Source organism: Mytilinidion resinicola (assembly GCF_010093595.1).
Source record: "Mytilinidion resinicola strain CBS 304.34 unplaced genomic scaffold BDZ99scaffold_5, whole genome shotgun sequence".
NCBI lineage: Eukaryota > Fungi > Ascomycota > Dothideomycetes > Mytilinidiales > Mytilinidiaceae > Mytilinidion > Mytilinidion resinicola.
The window spans coordinates 421,598-435,593 of NW_022985441.1; the positions used below are offsets into that span (position 1 = coordinate 421,598).

At 55.1% G+C, this 13,996-nt stretch overlaps 3 protein-coding genes across 3 annotated transcripts; all 3 read left to right on the forward strand.

The window, feature by feature from the left end:
- Nucleotide 1: 1 nt before the first annotated feature.
- Nucleotides 2-3,400, forward strand: BDZ99DRAFT_496037 (uncharacterized protein). The gene is made up of 2 exons (XM_033723418.1): nt 2-1,254; nt 1,322-3,400. The coding sequence occupies exons 1-2, from the start codon at nt 94-96 to the stop codon at nt 3,197-3,199; spliced, it is 3,039 nt and encodes a 1,012-aa protein (XP_033579873.1). The 5' UTR covers nt 2-93; the 3' UTR covers nt 3,200-3,400.
- A 3,340-nt stretch (nt 3,401-6,740) lies between these two features.
- On the forward strand, nt 6,741-8,863 carry BDZ99DRAFT_568200 (uncharacterized protein). Its single transcript, XM_033727764.1, has 3 exons — nt 6,741-7,158; nt 7,219-7,656; nt 7,708-8,863. Exons 1-3 carry the CDS (start codon nt 7,044-7,046, stop codon nt 8,508-8,510), a joined length of 1,356 nt encoding a protein of 451 aa, XP_033579874.1. The 5' UTR covers nt 6,741-7,043; the 3' UTR covers nt 8,511-8,863.
- Nucleotides 8,864-12,612: 3,749 nt separating this feature from the next.
- BDZ99DRAFT_473664 (uncharacterized protein) lies at nt 12,613-13,869 on the forward strand (the record flags this gene model as incomplete). The annotated part of the gene is made up of 1 exon (XM_033721849.1): nt 12,613-13,869. The coding sequence occupies one exon, from the start codon at nt 12,613-12,615 to the stop codon at nt 13,867-13,869; it is 1,257 nt and encodes a 418-aa protein (XP_033579875.1).
- Between the last annotated feature and the right edge of the window lie 127 nt (nt 13,870-13,996).

Consider the following 13,996-nt stretch of genomic DNA (forward strand, 5'->3'; position numbering starts at 1 on the left):
ACCGTGTGCAACTACCATTTGCATCCTCTTTTGGTTTCAGTTTGGCCTCTTGATGGTCCATTGAATATTTCATGGTCTTTCCTTCATTAAACAATGCCTCCCAAAGCCAATCCAGCCACGCGTGGCGGAGCAACACGGGGCGCCAAGAATGATGCAGGACCTGCTCGCATTTCGACACGAAGCAAAGCAAAACCCGCATCCAACCCCAAAGCAGATGTTGCAAACGCAAAGTCTGCAGTCAATGGCACGTCCAATGGCAACCTTGGCACATCTTCTCGCAAAATCACTCGGTCATCATCCAACATCATCACATATGATCAGATCTTTGTTGGCGGACCACCTGCTCAGATTACCGCTACCTACAAGAAACCAGTTCTCGTCATTTCCGGGCTGACTGAAGAGTTCCAAGTGCATTTAGAACAACAGTCAACCTCCGAGCGTAATTCAACAAAGTCCGGCCAGAGATCGAACCCGCCGTCACTGACGAAAGAAGATAACTCGGATGACGAGTCTGACAGTCCTGAGCCGCCAAGCGTGAATCTAGCGCCTCCGCGTCGAGGCGGGCGTGGCGGAAGACGAGGTGGGAGGGGCGGCAGAGGAGGGAGGGTTAAGAATACTATCTCTCCAAGAAAAGCCCGGCCAACTCGAACTGCAGCACCAACATTTCCACTCGCCGATGTTGATGAGGAAATGGATGATGATGAGTCCCCCGATGCCAGCGCCAATGGCACCGGGGATGACGATGCAGAGATGCTAGATCGACCAGACCAAATGGATGTCGAGCCGGCAATTGCTATACATGTTGAACCGGCCACAAAATCTTCCAAAACATCCCCAGCTCCAAGTTTGAAGAAACAAAATAGTGATTTGTCAATAGCCGACTTGACCCGAAGGCTTGATCCATCCCCGCGAAAAGAGAGTGTCGCTCCGACTATACGAGAGTCTGGGAGCGCAACTCCTGCGGGCAGTCAAACAGCGCGTGTGAAAGAGATTATCGACGAAGAATTATCAGAAAGCGACCTGCCGACAGCGTTTCTGGACGAATGGCCGCTGAGCGAGTTGGTCTATGAGGATAAAGCTGACGAGATTCACAAGAAGAGGTTTCAAGCATTGCGTCCTACCCAAGATATCACTTCTAGCCTCACGATACGTGACCCTGCAACCCGACCCACTTGGGTTCTGCAAACGGTATCGGAGAGAGCTTTTGAAATCCTGAGGACATTGCAGGACGAGTTCCTCATGCTCGACGACAGAGTGAGTTGTCATGCCTTATCTCCTTTAATGCGTCAAAGCAATGTGGACATAGCTAACTGGTTGAAAGACCGCGCCCCACGCTCATCCCCCAAAGAAGCCGGCCACGGGCGGTCGCATCCCAATCGACCCATTAGTGTTTGAAGACATGAAAGAAGCAGAGCTCTATAATTACGTCTACGACCCGAAACGGGCGCCCGGAACGCAGGATCCTTTTCTTCAACGTCTCGGTCGTGATTACGTCGGAGGGCGTGAGTTGAGGCAACGCCGAGCGGCGCGCGATATGCTCGGCTCGGCGGCTGCTAGCGAGGAAGACGAAGATGAAGAAGAGAGCGGAAGAGCAGGAAAGAGGCGGCGGCGAGCTGTTCAGCGATTTGACGGCACAGAAACAGGCAATGGGACCGAAACACCCCCTCGTCGATTTGGTTGGGGAGGCGCACGGAAGAGAGGCGTCAGTGCCATCACGGGTTCTCAAACTCCAGAGGTTGAAAGACGAGGAAAAAGACCAAAGACGGAAGGCCAGCTGCTTCCGCAGCGGATCCGTGAAATGAGAGGTGAGAGTATCATGAACAGCTCTGGCGACTCTGGAGATGACGGAAGTCCTGCACCCAATAGCCAATCGTCAAAACGGCGAGGACGACCACCTGGAAGCAAGAACTTACAAAAACGGAGTGACGCCGGTATCAAGAAGGGACCACGAAAAGGCACCTTTGGCGGTCTGCAAAAGTCAAAACCGATGACACTAGAAAGCTTAAGTCAAGGCCAAAACCAGTTCGCAGTCGAACCCATGATCCGAGCACCAACACCTGTTGCTGCACCCAGTCATACAGTCATGCCTCCCTCGTCAACGGTCTTCCAGGCCGCACCTCAGCCAGCCACAGCTCCACCTTCAGACTCTATTCTAGGCTCGACAGCTGTACCTGCTACCGCCGAGCAATACATCACCACCACGCCCCTCTCCCAATACGGCTCCAACTACATCGATGAACCCACAACCCCAAACGGCAGCAATTCGGACAAGAAGCGCAAACAGCGCGTCAAGTCCGAGAAGCGCAGCCAGAGCATGACTATATGGTGGGCAGAGCGCAAAGCACGCGCCGCCGAGCGCAAGGCCGCCGAAGCGCGAGCCAGCGGCCACCAACTCCACCACGACGCCCCCATGCATTCCCCCTCCCTCTCTGCCTACTCAAGTCCCATGGCCCACCCCCATACTTACTCCCCTTCCCTCGGCGTCAGCAGCGGCCTCACCGCGCTGCCTTCCGGCGGCGGCCGCAACTCGATGCCGCTTCTCGCACCTGCACCTACGCCGTCGCTAACTCACACTAGAGCGCCAGCGCCGCAGCAGATGTACCGCTCAGCGTACCCGCCCACCCAACCGCAGGACCCGAGGGCTATGAACATGATCCAGCGTCCCTCGTCAGGCGGTCCACCGCCACTGGCTCCTGCACCACCGGCGCCGCATCGACACTCGCTGAGCCATATCCCGCCGCCGATATCACCGTACGGACCACCACAAGGCCAGACGCAGGGCTATCAGCAGCAGCATCCCCATCCCCAACAACAACAACAGCAGCAACTTGTCCATCACCAGCAACAACAACAACAACAACAACAACAACAACAACAACAAGCGCAGCTCCAAGCGCAATCTCAAGCACACTACAGGCAACCGCAACACGGGCCTGGGAATCCGTACGGTCACGCACATTCTCACTCGCATTCTCAGTCGCAGTCGCACGCGCAGCCGCTAGCGCCGGCGCCGGAGCGGCGCGAGAGCGAGAGGGAGATGGAGGAAAGGATGATGCAAGAGCGCCATCGGCAGCAGCAACAGCAGCAGCAGCAGAGGGACGGCGAGCGCGAGCGGGAGGAGCATGAGCGCAGAGAGGCGGAGAAGCCGGGGTGGCAGCGGGAGGCGGAGTATTTGGCGGGCCGGTTTCGGCGGGAGTGACGGCGGGAGTAGGTGGGGTGGTGAGCTGGAGAAGAGTGCAAGCAGGGAAGGCGAGTGTGCGCCTTGTATTCAGTTTCTGGAGGTGGGAGGGGTGGGAGGCATATCTTTGATTTTGACATTGTGTTTTTGCGATCGAGTTATCGGAATTTTGATTGCAGAGTAGACTTAGGTGCATATTTTCTTTTTTTCGCTGAGAAGCGTTCAATACCAGCTCTTTCAATCACGTTTATCTGCTTGCTCCCTGCTTTCATTCCTCTGTGCATTCAAGAACCTAGCATCAGCCTCGCCTCAGTGTGCGTGTGTGATGGCTTAGCAAACTTTCTGCGGGCAGAGTCTGCCATCCATCTTTCTACCCTGCTTCCCAATTTGCAGGTCGTGAGTGCGATCTGGCGTAACACGCACCTTGCTGTTTTCTCCGCTTTAGCTGGCGTGAGGCGGGGAGGCTTGATAGGTAGCACCGCCACGTGGGTGGATTAGATCCTGGGGTTTGATGGGTGTAGGGAAGTACGGCAGTGGGCGCGTGGCGGGAGGTTAGTGGGAGCATTTCAGTGGGTGTGTGGGCAAACTGTGTGCGTAACGCACCAAATTGGGGTATGTGAGGGAATATGCCGCGGACTCCGGTAGAAGGTTAGTGGGTGACCGAGAGGTTGTGTGTTGAAGAAGGGGACCGCAGTATGCATGGACCGCGTAGGGCTTTTTTTTAATACAAGTACAAAAGAACGTAGATTGAAGCCGTGCAGTTGAAGCAAGTCGTGATATCATCGCAAGACGTTTGAGCAAGAGACGTAGGCGCTCCATCCTCCCTCTCGCTCTCCCCCGTATCGAATGTAGTGTACAAAATCAGAACGACGTATGCCTCTCCTGCAATCTGTCTCGCTCGTGTGCTAACAAAAGCTAGTAACGCTGTAGATTGCAAAGGGGAACTATCCATGCGAACTCCTCTCCTTTTCCAATCCTCTCCATCACCGCGTACGAAGTATGCTATCACATCACCGCCGCGATGCAGTCGGCCCAAGATAGTTCCACCCCCGCTGCCGTCCGTACGCCGTTGCTCTCATCTTACACGCGTGGCAGTCGTCGTTGATGCGATGCGGTAGTATTCGACAGTTATCTTGAAACGGGACGGCGCGCTGATCGTGTGGGCGGTCGATGCGGGTTAGTTGCTGATACATGCGGCTGCAGTACTGGCCGTGCCTGACCTGGCTGTGGCCGCAGTTCCAGATGAAGTTGTAAGAGTGACACATCGGGATCGCTTTCAGGTAGAGAGGACGGAAAATAGATGGCTCGTGGTTTGGACAGTGGCAGTCAGTTGCTTTGGTTTGGCTTCAGTGGTTGTCGAGCAGCTGCGCAGAGTATTCAATACGACGAATGGAGATAGATGCTGTAGAGGGACGCAGAGGTCTACAAAGGTTGGATTGATATCAGAAAAATTTGTTTGACCGACTGCAATGATAAGTTTGAAGGAGACAAAGCTGTTGGAGAGTAGAAGAAAGAGACGTATGATTGATCTACTATTCAGTTGTCGTTTTTGCTGTCAGTTGAGAGAGGCTCTTTATTGATGCGGGTTCTTGCTTGGATGGATGGGTTCTGGCATTGTTCAGGCCAAAATTATGCGGAAGTCTTATATCAGAATTTTGGTGGGGCTGAACTCTGTGTTGGCTGGTTCAACCAAGGAGATTCTAGGTAGTGATGTTGGCATCATGCTATTGTACGTAGCAGCAGGCGTCACACCGAATGATCGATAGGGGACTGCGACATGCCAGCGAGTAGTGATGGTAGAGGGGGTTCCTCCGCTTTCTGGAGACATGCAAACGTACGAGGGCCACTAATAAGCTCGAGCTGCTGTCTAAGGAGAGAGAAAGTATGAAACAAGATATAGGATCTCCGAAGTAGGAGGCGAAGGACGAGGCATTAGGGGCTCTAGACTTGTACAAACCCAGGCGTGAGAGCACTGTCGTTGGAAATCGGTGCTCATGATTGGTAATCAAGAATCGTCTCTGATCGCTTATATCAAGCTAATAGGGTCTACTTACAGGTGTTGGGGACGACGACGTAGCAACGACACGTTCAGACATGTGTGCTTTCCATGTTTGCGACGCGGGATCCGGCTCGATTTCCGCGGGTCTAATAGAATTCGTCAGAGTCATCGGTGTGTTCCTAAAAAGGTCTGTATACTGTTCATCTAGGAGATATCTGGAGCCAATAGGTTCCGAGGCGATGATTTGAACCTAGAGATGTAAAGGGAGGGTTGCTTGATGCTGTGAATAAGACGCGACTCCTTTAAGCTTGGCATCTCAATCGACGGTCACTGCATCTCAACGCTGTCTATAGCAGCGACCCGCCCCTAGTGGTGAGTATGAGAGAGGAAAAGAGCGCGTTGGCAAGTCAAGATGGTGGGTGATGTGGTGATGTGGCGAGTGGGGGTGGTACAACAGTCATGCTTGACGTAGTGGGATGGAAGACGTCTGATGCCCTGAGTAACGTAAGTACTTCAGAACGACAACCTGCTGTAAAGGTGATACGACATGTATATGTACAAGAGTGCTACCAGGGTCCCACGTGACTATCACAGCTGTCAGATGTCTTGCAGCCAACGTCCCGCAGTGTGACCTGCAACGAGACACAGGGCTGAAGAAGGGTTCAATAGGCGTACAAGTATAGGCTCGTAGTACCTCGAGACTGATGGTGATATAGCCGCGTGTAGTCTAGAGTTGCAGTTGAGAAGGGGGGTGGGCATTGATGAAGACCTGAATCGGAGAGTTTTTCAGGAGAGTTGATTTCTTTGCGTACGTTCTTGGTTGATAGGCAATGTGAGTCGGTTTCGCAGAACAATGTGCTATGTAGACACTGCACCCCAAGTCGTGCTGCTGACAGAGTATGCGTCATGGAAACTTTTCAAGACGCGGAGACGGATACTATTGGCGCAAAAGGCAGGTGGGATCTGGGGGCTGTTTCTGAGGCGTTCGGACCGCGGGCGGGTCTCGTATTCTTCGAACCATCCCGTCTCAGAGGACTTTGAAGAGCAACAGGACGACTTCTGCGAGAGGAGCAAGTTCGTTTTGAGCATGTTGAGAGCTACCGCCCCCATGGGCCACGATGTCCCTGGCGCATACGCCCCTCAGAGGGCCCTGATGGTGGTGAGGTTGAATCTATTTTGGTGCGACGTGGGTTCTTTCGGCGTGGCGCTTTGCCCTATGCAGGTCTAGCCGTGGTGTTCGCTCGCACACGGCGGGAAGCGGTTCGTGTACGATGGAACTGAGAAATGCTAATACGAGATATTCAGGCCATCACGGCTCTAGCGCGCCAGTCAGTGGGTCTCATTTGCGCGCTGCCCCGGCGCAGACAGCCCAAGAGGATAGTTTCCTGCAGAACGACGGCTCGAGCAGCCGCCAAAGCCGTGTAATAAGCTGCAGATGCCAGGGCTGGCCCCATGGCGTGCCCCTGGACGGCCGCAAAGGGTTTGGGTGAAAGGCTCCACCTCCAACACCTGACCGGCGTCCATTCCTCGCCGCCACCCCGGATACTGTGCATTCCGCTGGCAGCCCCCTCTTCGTCAACCTCTTCTTGTACATCTTGTCGTTGCACTTTGTTTGCCCATGCATTGTTAATACTTCGCCCCACACTCGCTTTCCGTTGCGCCTACTAACTATACAGCCATCGCTCTCTCCGCCGGGAACAACCCCTTGAGTCCCTAACACCATTCGCTCAAACCTTACCTCGACGTTTCAGCAATCTAAGACCTGGACAAGCGCCCATCACCACCGCTGCTCTTCGGACTGACGGCCGTGGGCCATATCTGGACGGCTTCCTGCATCTTTAGCCCGCAACTCCAACGCGTCTCGCCATGATGCGGTCCCTGGCCATCGCTGCCCTGGCAGCCCTTCTCTCTTCTCCACTCGTCAGTGCCCAAAAGTGTGGTCCTGGCAGCAATTGCCCAGCAGATTCGCCCTGCTGTTCGCGTACGTCACACCTCCGCTTCAGAAACCCCTCTGCCTGCTCTGCTAACACTTTTCCCACAGTATACGGACAATGCGGCGTTGGCGCCTACTGCCTCGGTGGCTGCGATCCTGTCTTCTCCCACTCCCTCGATTCCTGCGTGCCCGGTCCCACATGCCAGAGCACAGACTACAAGCTCAAATCCCTCGACGATGTTATGGCCATTGATAAATACCTCGGCGATGCCTCCAGCATCAACTGGGTGGCGACCGGAAAGCCTGTGGTCTACAACGATGCGATCCTCTTGACCATGGCCGAGGATACGGTCGGCACGCTCCTAGAATCCTCGCATTACGTCTGGTACGGCAAGATATGCGCCAAGATGACCACCAGCGGCGGCGCCGGTGTCGTCACAGCGTTTATCATGATGTCCGGCGTGCGAGACGAAATTGACTTTGAATTCGTTGGTGTAGATCTGCAGCACGCCCAATCCAATTACTACTCTCAGGGTGTCACCAACTGTACGATTGTATACCTGTTCCCTCTCTCATCGCAATGCTGACTGCGTCTAGACCACAACGAGCTAAATTTAACCGTCTCCAACACCAACGAAAACGTCCACGAGTATTGCGTCGACTGGAAGCCCGACTCTCTCACCTGGATCATCGACGACGCCCCCTTGCGCACCGTCAACCGCTCCGACACCTGGAACGCCACCGCCAACCGCTTCGACTACCCCCAAACCCCCTCGCGTGTCATGCTGTCCCTCTGGCCCGCCGGTCTGCCCACCAATGACAAAGGCACCGTCGATTGGGCCGGCGGCGAGATCTCCTGGAGCTCCCCCTTCATGCAGAACGGCTACTACTACGCCATGGTCGAGGAAGTCTCCGTCGACTGCTACGACCCGCCGCCAGGGGCCCAGGTTAAGGGCAAGAACTCGTACATTTACACCGACGCCGCTGGCACCAACAACACGGTCCAGATCACGGATGACGAGATGATCCTCGCGTCTTTCTACGCCACCGGCGAGAACCCCAAGTACGATCCGAATGCCAAGGTCTCTGGCAAGAAGAGCAGCGACGCGCCGCAGCCGACGCAGGAGACCGTCCCTGGCATGAGCGGCGGCGGAAACCGCGGCAACGACAACGTCAGCAGCTCTGCGGCGGCCGAGTCGCCGACGGGCACTGCGGAGGGCACAGCAGCCGCGACGGCGGCCGCGACGGCGGCTGCGACTGGAAACGGCGGATTCAGCCAGGGCGGGAACGGGAATGGGGGTGGGAAGAGCGGCGCTACGGGCTTTAAGGAGGCGAGGCTGGGGATGGGCGGAAGCGGGTTGGCCGTTGTGGTTGCGGTGTTGGGACTATTGGTGATTTAAGCGGTGGATTCATGTTCATGTTTATTCTATTGATTCCCTAAAAAGGCAGGTAATCTTGAAGCCGGAGTGAGTGTAGAGAAGACGACAAGAGAGCGGGGCGGTTTTACGTGAGCGTTGAAGTTGGCGATGGTGAGTGTGCTGATGTGTGTTTGCCCCTTGTGGTCTTTTTTCCTTTTCGCATCTGCATCAGTGGGCCGGGTCCGGGGGTGGGTTCTTTCGGCGTCCTTTATCAATCTTTGATTAAAAATGGTGCCGGCTGGGGTAATGCCGCCGGGTACGGTCTTCGTCAGGCCGCCTGTCGTCCGCTCCTTGAGATTAGTGTACCTAATTCAAACCTGTGTATGTGTAAGAGTACCCCTCTCATTATCATATTTGAATCAATCGTGCACCTTTCAAAATGAACTGAAGGCTTCAATCTACCCATTACGGTGCCTCGTTATAGAGATCCGTATATGTTCCTGTCACTGTTTATGGGCCTTGAACATACTAATAGAAACCGGGGGCAGCTGATACACTTCTAATCTCTGTACACCCTGCTAACGCCATCTGGGGTGACTTCAGGAATCATACTCATCCAAAACGCCAAACTCCTCTCTTTCGGAATGCTGACCATACCACGAAGCTCCTCACGCAGCGTTAATTGAGTATGCGGATATTTATGACGAGGCATCGTATCATCTTTCTATCCTAATCGTCTATCTGCCATTCATCTGCCATCCTTCCTCATCTGCCCACAGTCACTTGAGAACCCACTCCCTCATCTCTGGGTATTCGGTCACTTTTTCTCTCCCTTTCTTGTCCCTTTCTCCCCCACCTCTAGCATCCCAAACTCCACCATCTTCTCCTGCCCTCGCCGCCGCCTATGCCAGCCGCTCCACGGTCCCCAGCCGCACCTTTCCAAAGCCCGCATTCCCCCTCCCCGAGCAAAACTCCAGACCTACTGCTCGCCCGCCCGCCCCCTCTCAATCCCTCACACGTCATCACCCCGAGAACGAACCGCAACTTGACCTCCGCCCGTCAACGAGCCGCACTCCGCCGCTTGCGATGTCGCGAACGCACAGCCTCCGTCTCTACGCCTGCATCTGGCATCTCCCCCCCCCCCCCGGGGCTCGCGAACAGAGCCCTATCTCGTCTCCTCGCGTCAGCCTACGCCAAGCTGCCCCCGAACGCCGGAGCGTGTGTTTTTCTCGCGCGTCGTAGAGAGCTAGCGTCGTGTGTTGCGGACCGAGGCGCCTGGTGCGCGCTGCTGGCGCTGCTGGCGTCGTTGGGCGTTGTTGGCGAGGGCGGAAGCCGGGAGGGGAGGGCGCAGCCTTCCTGCCACGAGCTGTGGATGGAGGCCGCGCTGGGGTGGCGAGGGGCATAGTAGCGGGCATAGTAGCGGGGGTGAGCGGGTAGTGGTGCGGAGGGGGCTGGAGGGTTGGAGGAGTGGGTTGGAGGGGAGCGAGGGAGGGCGTCGCGGGCGGAGAGGAGGATGGGCTGGGTTTTGAGGGGGTGAGGGGGGTGGGTGGCGTGGGTTTGAGCTGCTGTAAGGATGGGGTGGTTGGGATTGGAGTTGGGTTTGATGGATGTGAGAGAGGGTGGAGAGAGGGTGGAGAGTCGGAATGATTGAGGCGCGCGCGGGTGTGGATTGAAAGGCGTGGGAGTGTTGGCGAGGTGGCGCTCCAGATAGTTGAGAGATAGAGGTAGAGGGGGGCGGTTCGAGGAAGCACACGTAGCTGAGAGTGTTTGGCAGAGGCAAAAGCACGTTAGTCGGGAACGAGGGCGTGGTTCGAGAGTCGAGGATGTTTAGTAAAAGCGAAGACAGAAGATGTCACGTTGATTTAGGAAGAAGTCACAGCAGGTAGAAGAGAGGAACGATGATGAAGAATCTTCATTGGCTATATACAAGAACTACAACCACTAGACCGAGAGAGAGAGAGAGAGAGCTGCCCTGACCACACCACCGAAGAGGGAGGGGGAAAATTTACAAAAAAAGATAACAAGGTCGAAAAGCCAATCTCAAGCCGAGAGGAGTGTAGGTAGGAAAAAGTCGATCCAGGTCCGCAGCCAATCCGTCATCCCAAGACCTCCAGAGAAATGTCCAGTGCCGGAAAGCAAAGGCGAAAACCCCTATCCCTCGAAGGTTTTTACTAGGTGCCTGGGACGGAGTCTTACGGCTTTTTAAGATAAGAAGTCACCACTCGACAAGGAGGAGCGACCCCGGTGCCATCATCGCAGCAATCTACACGCCTCCGATTGTTCCGCTGGGTACAGAGACTCCACGAGGCGCTGGCCCGCGCGCGGCTTAGGGTGTTGAGACCCCAAAATGTCGACTTGGTCGGGAATGGCTGCTCGCCCGGGGAGGGATGGTGTCGCGCTGGCGCAGCAGTTACTCAAATGGAGGAATTTGACAAACCTGGAGGCCGGAGCCTCAGACTAGAAGGAGGTTAGTACAGGCAGGATGGAGGGAGGTGGTGGATGGGACTTACAAAACCCCATATCCTCCCATGCCACCAGGCGGTGCACGTTCAAAACATTGGTGAAATGGTCGGCGAGATGGCGAAGACTTGGTGGACGTTAGTGGTGATGACCAAGAGACAATCCATCATCCATTGCAAAGCCCAGCCAGCCCCCTCTCTGTCTCTCTCTGTTGTGGTTGTTGTTGTTGGAGCGAAGGAGGACGGAGCGGGGGCCGGCAAGTATTTATACTTGGGTTGTGGGCAGGCTGGTGCCTAGCACCTTGGCAAACAAGTGCGGTGGAAGGTCATGGAAGCGCGTTCCATCGGCAGCTGGCATGTGATGACGGTGTTGTTGGGGACACTGGTTGCTAGGTGGTGACGCAGAAGGATAGCAGCAAGGGCAGGACTCGGGACAGCTAAGCGACAAGCCTCATGAGACTTAGGATAGAAGGTCTAGGGATAGGGAACGAGATTGAGCTACGCGAGGAGAGCTTTGGAACATCAAAAACCAGATCGAAGCACTCCCGCAGGGTCGAAAGGGCTGCCAGAGACCTGTCTGCTCACGCCTAATTTGAAGACTTTACGACGAACACAAGGCAATTACAAGACTCTGACGAAGATTTAAATAATCTTGATTTACTCAGGACTACGCGCAGAATCTTGTTAATATAACGTAGCAACGGCAGGTTGTCACTGTTCTTGGTAACTCTTGCCCCTTTTTGTGGCCACAAGTTCCCGAAACCTCCAAGCATGTCCAGCCAGCGGAGGAGAAGCCTGCTATTTCGAAAAAAAAAAATTGACACAGATAGTCTAGAATTGATTCTAGGTCTTGGAGTGCTTATGATGGATGCAAATTAGAGAAATATACCAAAGTGCTTAGTAGTGTTTTATCATGAGTGCGAGGCACAAAGTTTGTTCAAACTGCACTATGCCGAAGATACTCGAAGTGCCTTGCTCCAATTTGAAATCAATGCTGTATTGCCACCCTCTAGGGCTGTGAGTATATCATATAAGTAATTCTTCCATGGACGTAGTGCCACTCATGACGAGGCATCCCTGCATCAAAATACCATACGATCTGGAGTATCGTCAAGTTGCAACCACTTCTTTGCAGCCTATTTTCGCATCCTAAAGTTCAATACAACTCTTACCGAAGCAATAGCAAATTCTCCGAATTTTGTCGGTGTATCAAAATGATGGACCTGACGAACCATGGAACAGCTTCGTCGATATCGGAGAAAATTTTCAACGACGAGACTCATTCGGTACCAAAAAAAACCCGAACGCGCTCTGATGTCGCGTCAGAGCGCACTGCTCTAGAACAAATATGATGGTTTCCTCTCTGCTCAGACTTCCTGCTCGCACACTTACACACATACTTACCCAGCCGCTCGAGTACTCCAGCACGCTGCAAGCACTCAAGCAACGCTCAAGCACTCAAACACTCAAGTTTTCAAGCACTCTTAAGCACCCAACAGCCAAAGAACTCCAGCACGCCTGAGAACTCAAGCAACGCTGAAGAACTCAAGCGTCCAAGGACTTTTTCTCAAGCTCCCAGCAAACAAACGACCAAGCACTCGAGCACTCAAGCACTCTCAAGCACCCGACAACCAAAAACCAAGCCCTCGAGCACTCCAGCACGCTCAAACACTCAAGCAGTCAAAATGCCCCAACTTCTCTACAACAACACCACCGCCGCAACCACCGCCACGGACACCGCCATGCCCCCCCACACACCCACCACCGCCGCCACCCTCCGCGCCGGCCTCTCCTCCATGCTCCAAACCCTCCTCGCCACGCAGCCGCCCCTCTCCGCATACGCCCCCAACTCCCTCTACTTCCTCGTGAGCCTGACCCCCGACAACTTCCACGAGCGCATGGGCGTGTCGGCTAAGTACTTCGACCACTTCAAGCACCTCGCCGGCCTCCTGCACGCCGGCAAGGTGTTCGCGGACGTTGACCTGGAGGAGCACCCGCGCGCGTTCGCGCGGGCGCTGGGCAGCGACGACCATTTCTGGGCCGAGATGTTCGCGTATGTGTATGGGGACAGTGTGGAGGGGGTGCTAGAGAGGGGAGGGCGGGAGGAGGGGAGGGGTGCAGTGGAGGTAGGGTTGCCGGAGTGGGTTGTGTATGGGACACCTGAAGACGAGAGGCCGGAGTACCGTACGGATGGAGAAGGCGAAGAGGAGGTCCCCGAGTGGTTTATGGATGGAGGAGACGTCGATGAAGAGGAGTGGCCAGAGTGGGATGCGGATGGAGAAGACGAAGAGGAGGTCCCCGAGTGGTTTACGGATGGGGGAGACATCGATGAAGAGGAGATGCCGGAGTGGGCGACCGATCAGGACGCGCAGTGGTCTGAGGAGGCTTCCAACGCAGCATTTCAACAGAGGCTTGACGCGGATCGACAGAGACTTGACGTGGCGGATCAACAGCGTCTTGTAGCGAGCGGTTCCGACCAACCTGCTGAGCCGGTAGTCCAAGAGGAGGTCTTTGCTGATGAGATACCGCGTTCCGGTGAGTGGGAGGAGGATTACGACGCGGCGTATCAGCAGAGACTTCAACCGAGCCGTTTCAGCCCCCCTGCTGAGCCGGCAGTCCAAGAGGAGGCTGTTGTTGATGAGACGCCGCGTTCCGGCGAGTGGGAGAGTTACACTCGCGACTACGCATCGTATATGGGAGAGACCAATACCTCTAGCAACCCTGTCGAAACGGCGCCACCGCGTCAGCCGGCGGACGTGGGCTTAGGGTTGACGGCTACGAAGCGAGACAAGCAGAGGGACGCCTTGCGGCAGCTTGTGGAGGTTCTTCAGTCGTCTCGAGGTGGAAATGCGACGGAGGGGGGAGCTTGCGTCGAATATACAGTCGGAGATTATGCAGACAGACGGCGTAGGGACGTGGAGCATAGTTGCGGTCCCGAATAGAAACGCTGAGGTTGACGAAGAGCTCTGAACCTGGTTGAACGACTGGAGATGGAACGGACTTGACATTTTCTATGGGCTTTGAATCTTTTTGTTTTCTTCTTTTAGATGTGGAGCGTAGATGGATGAT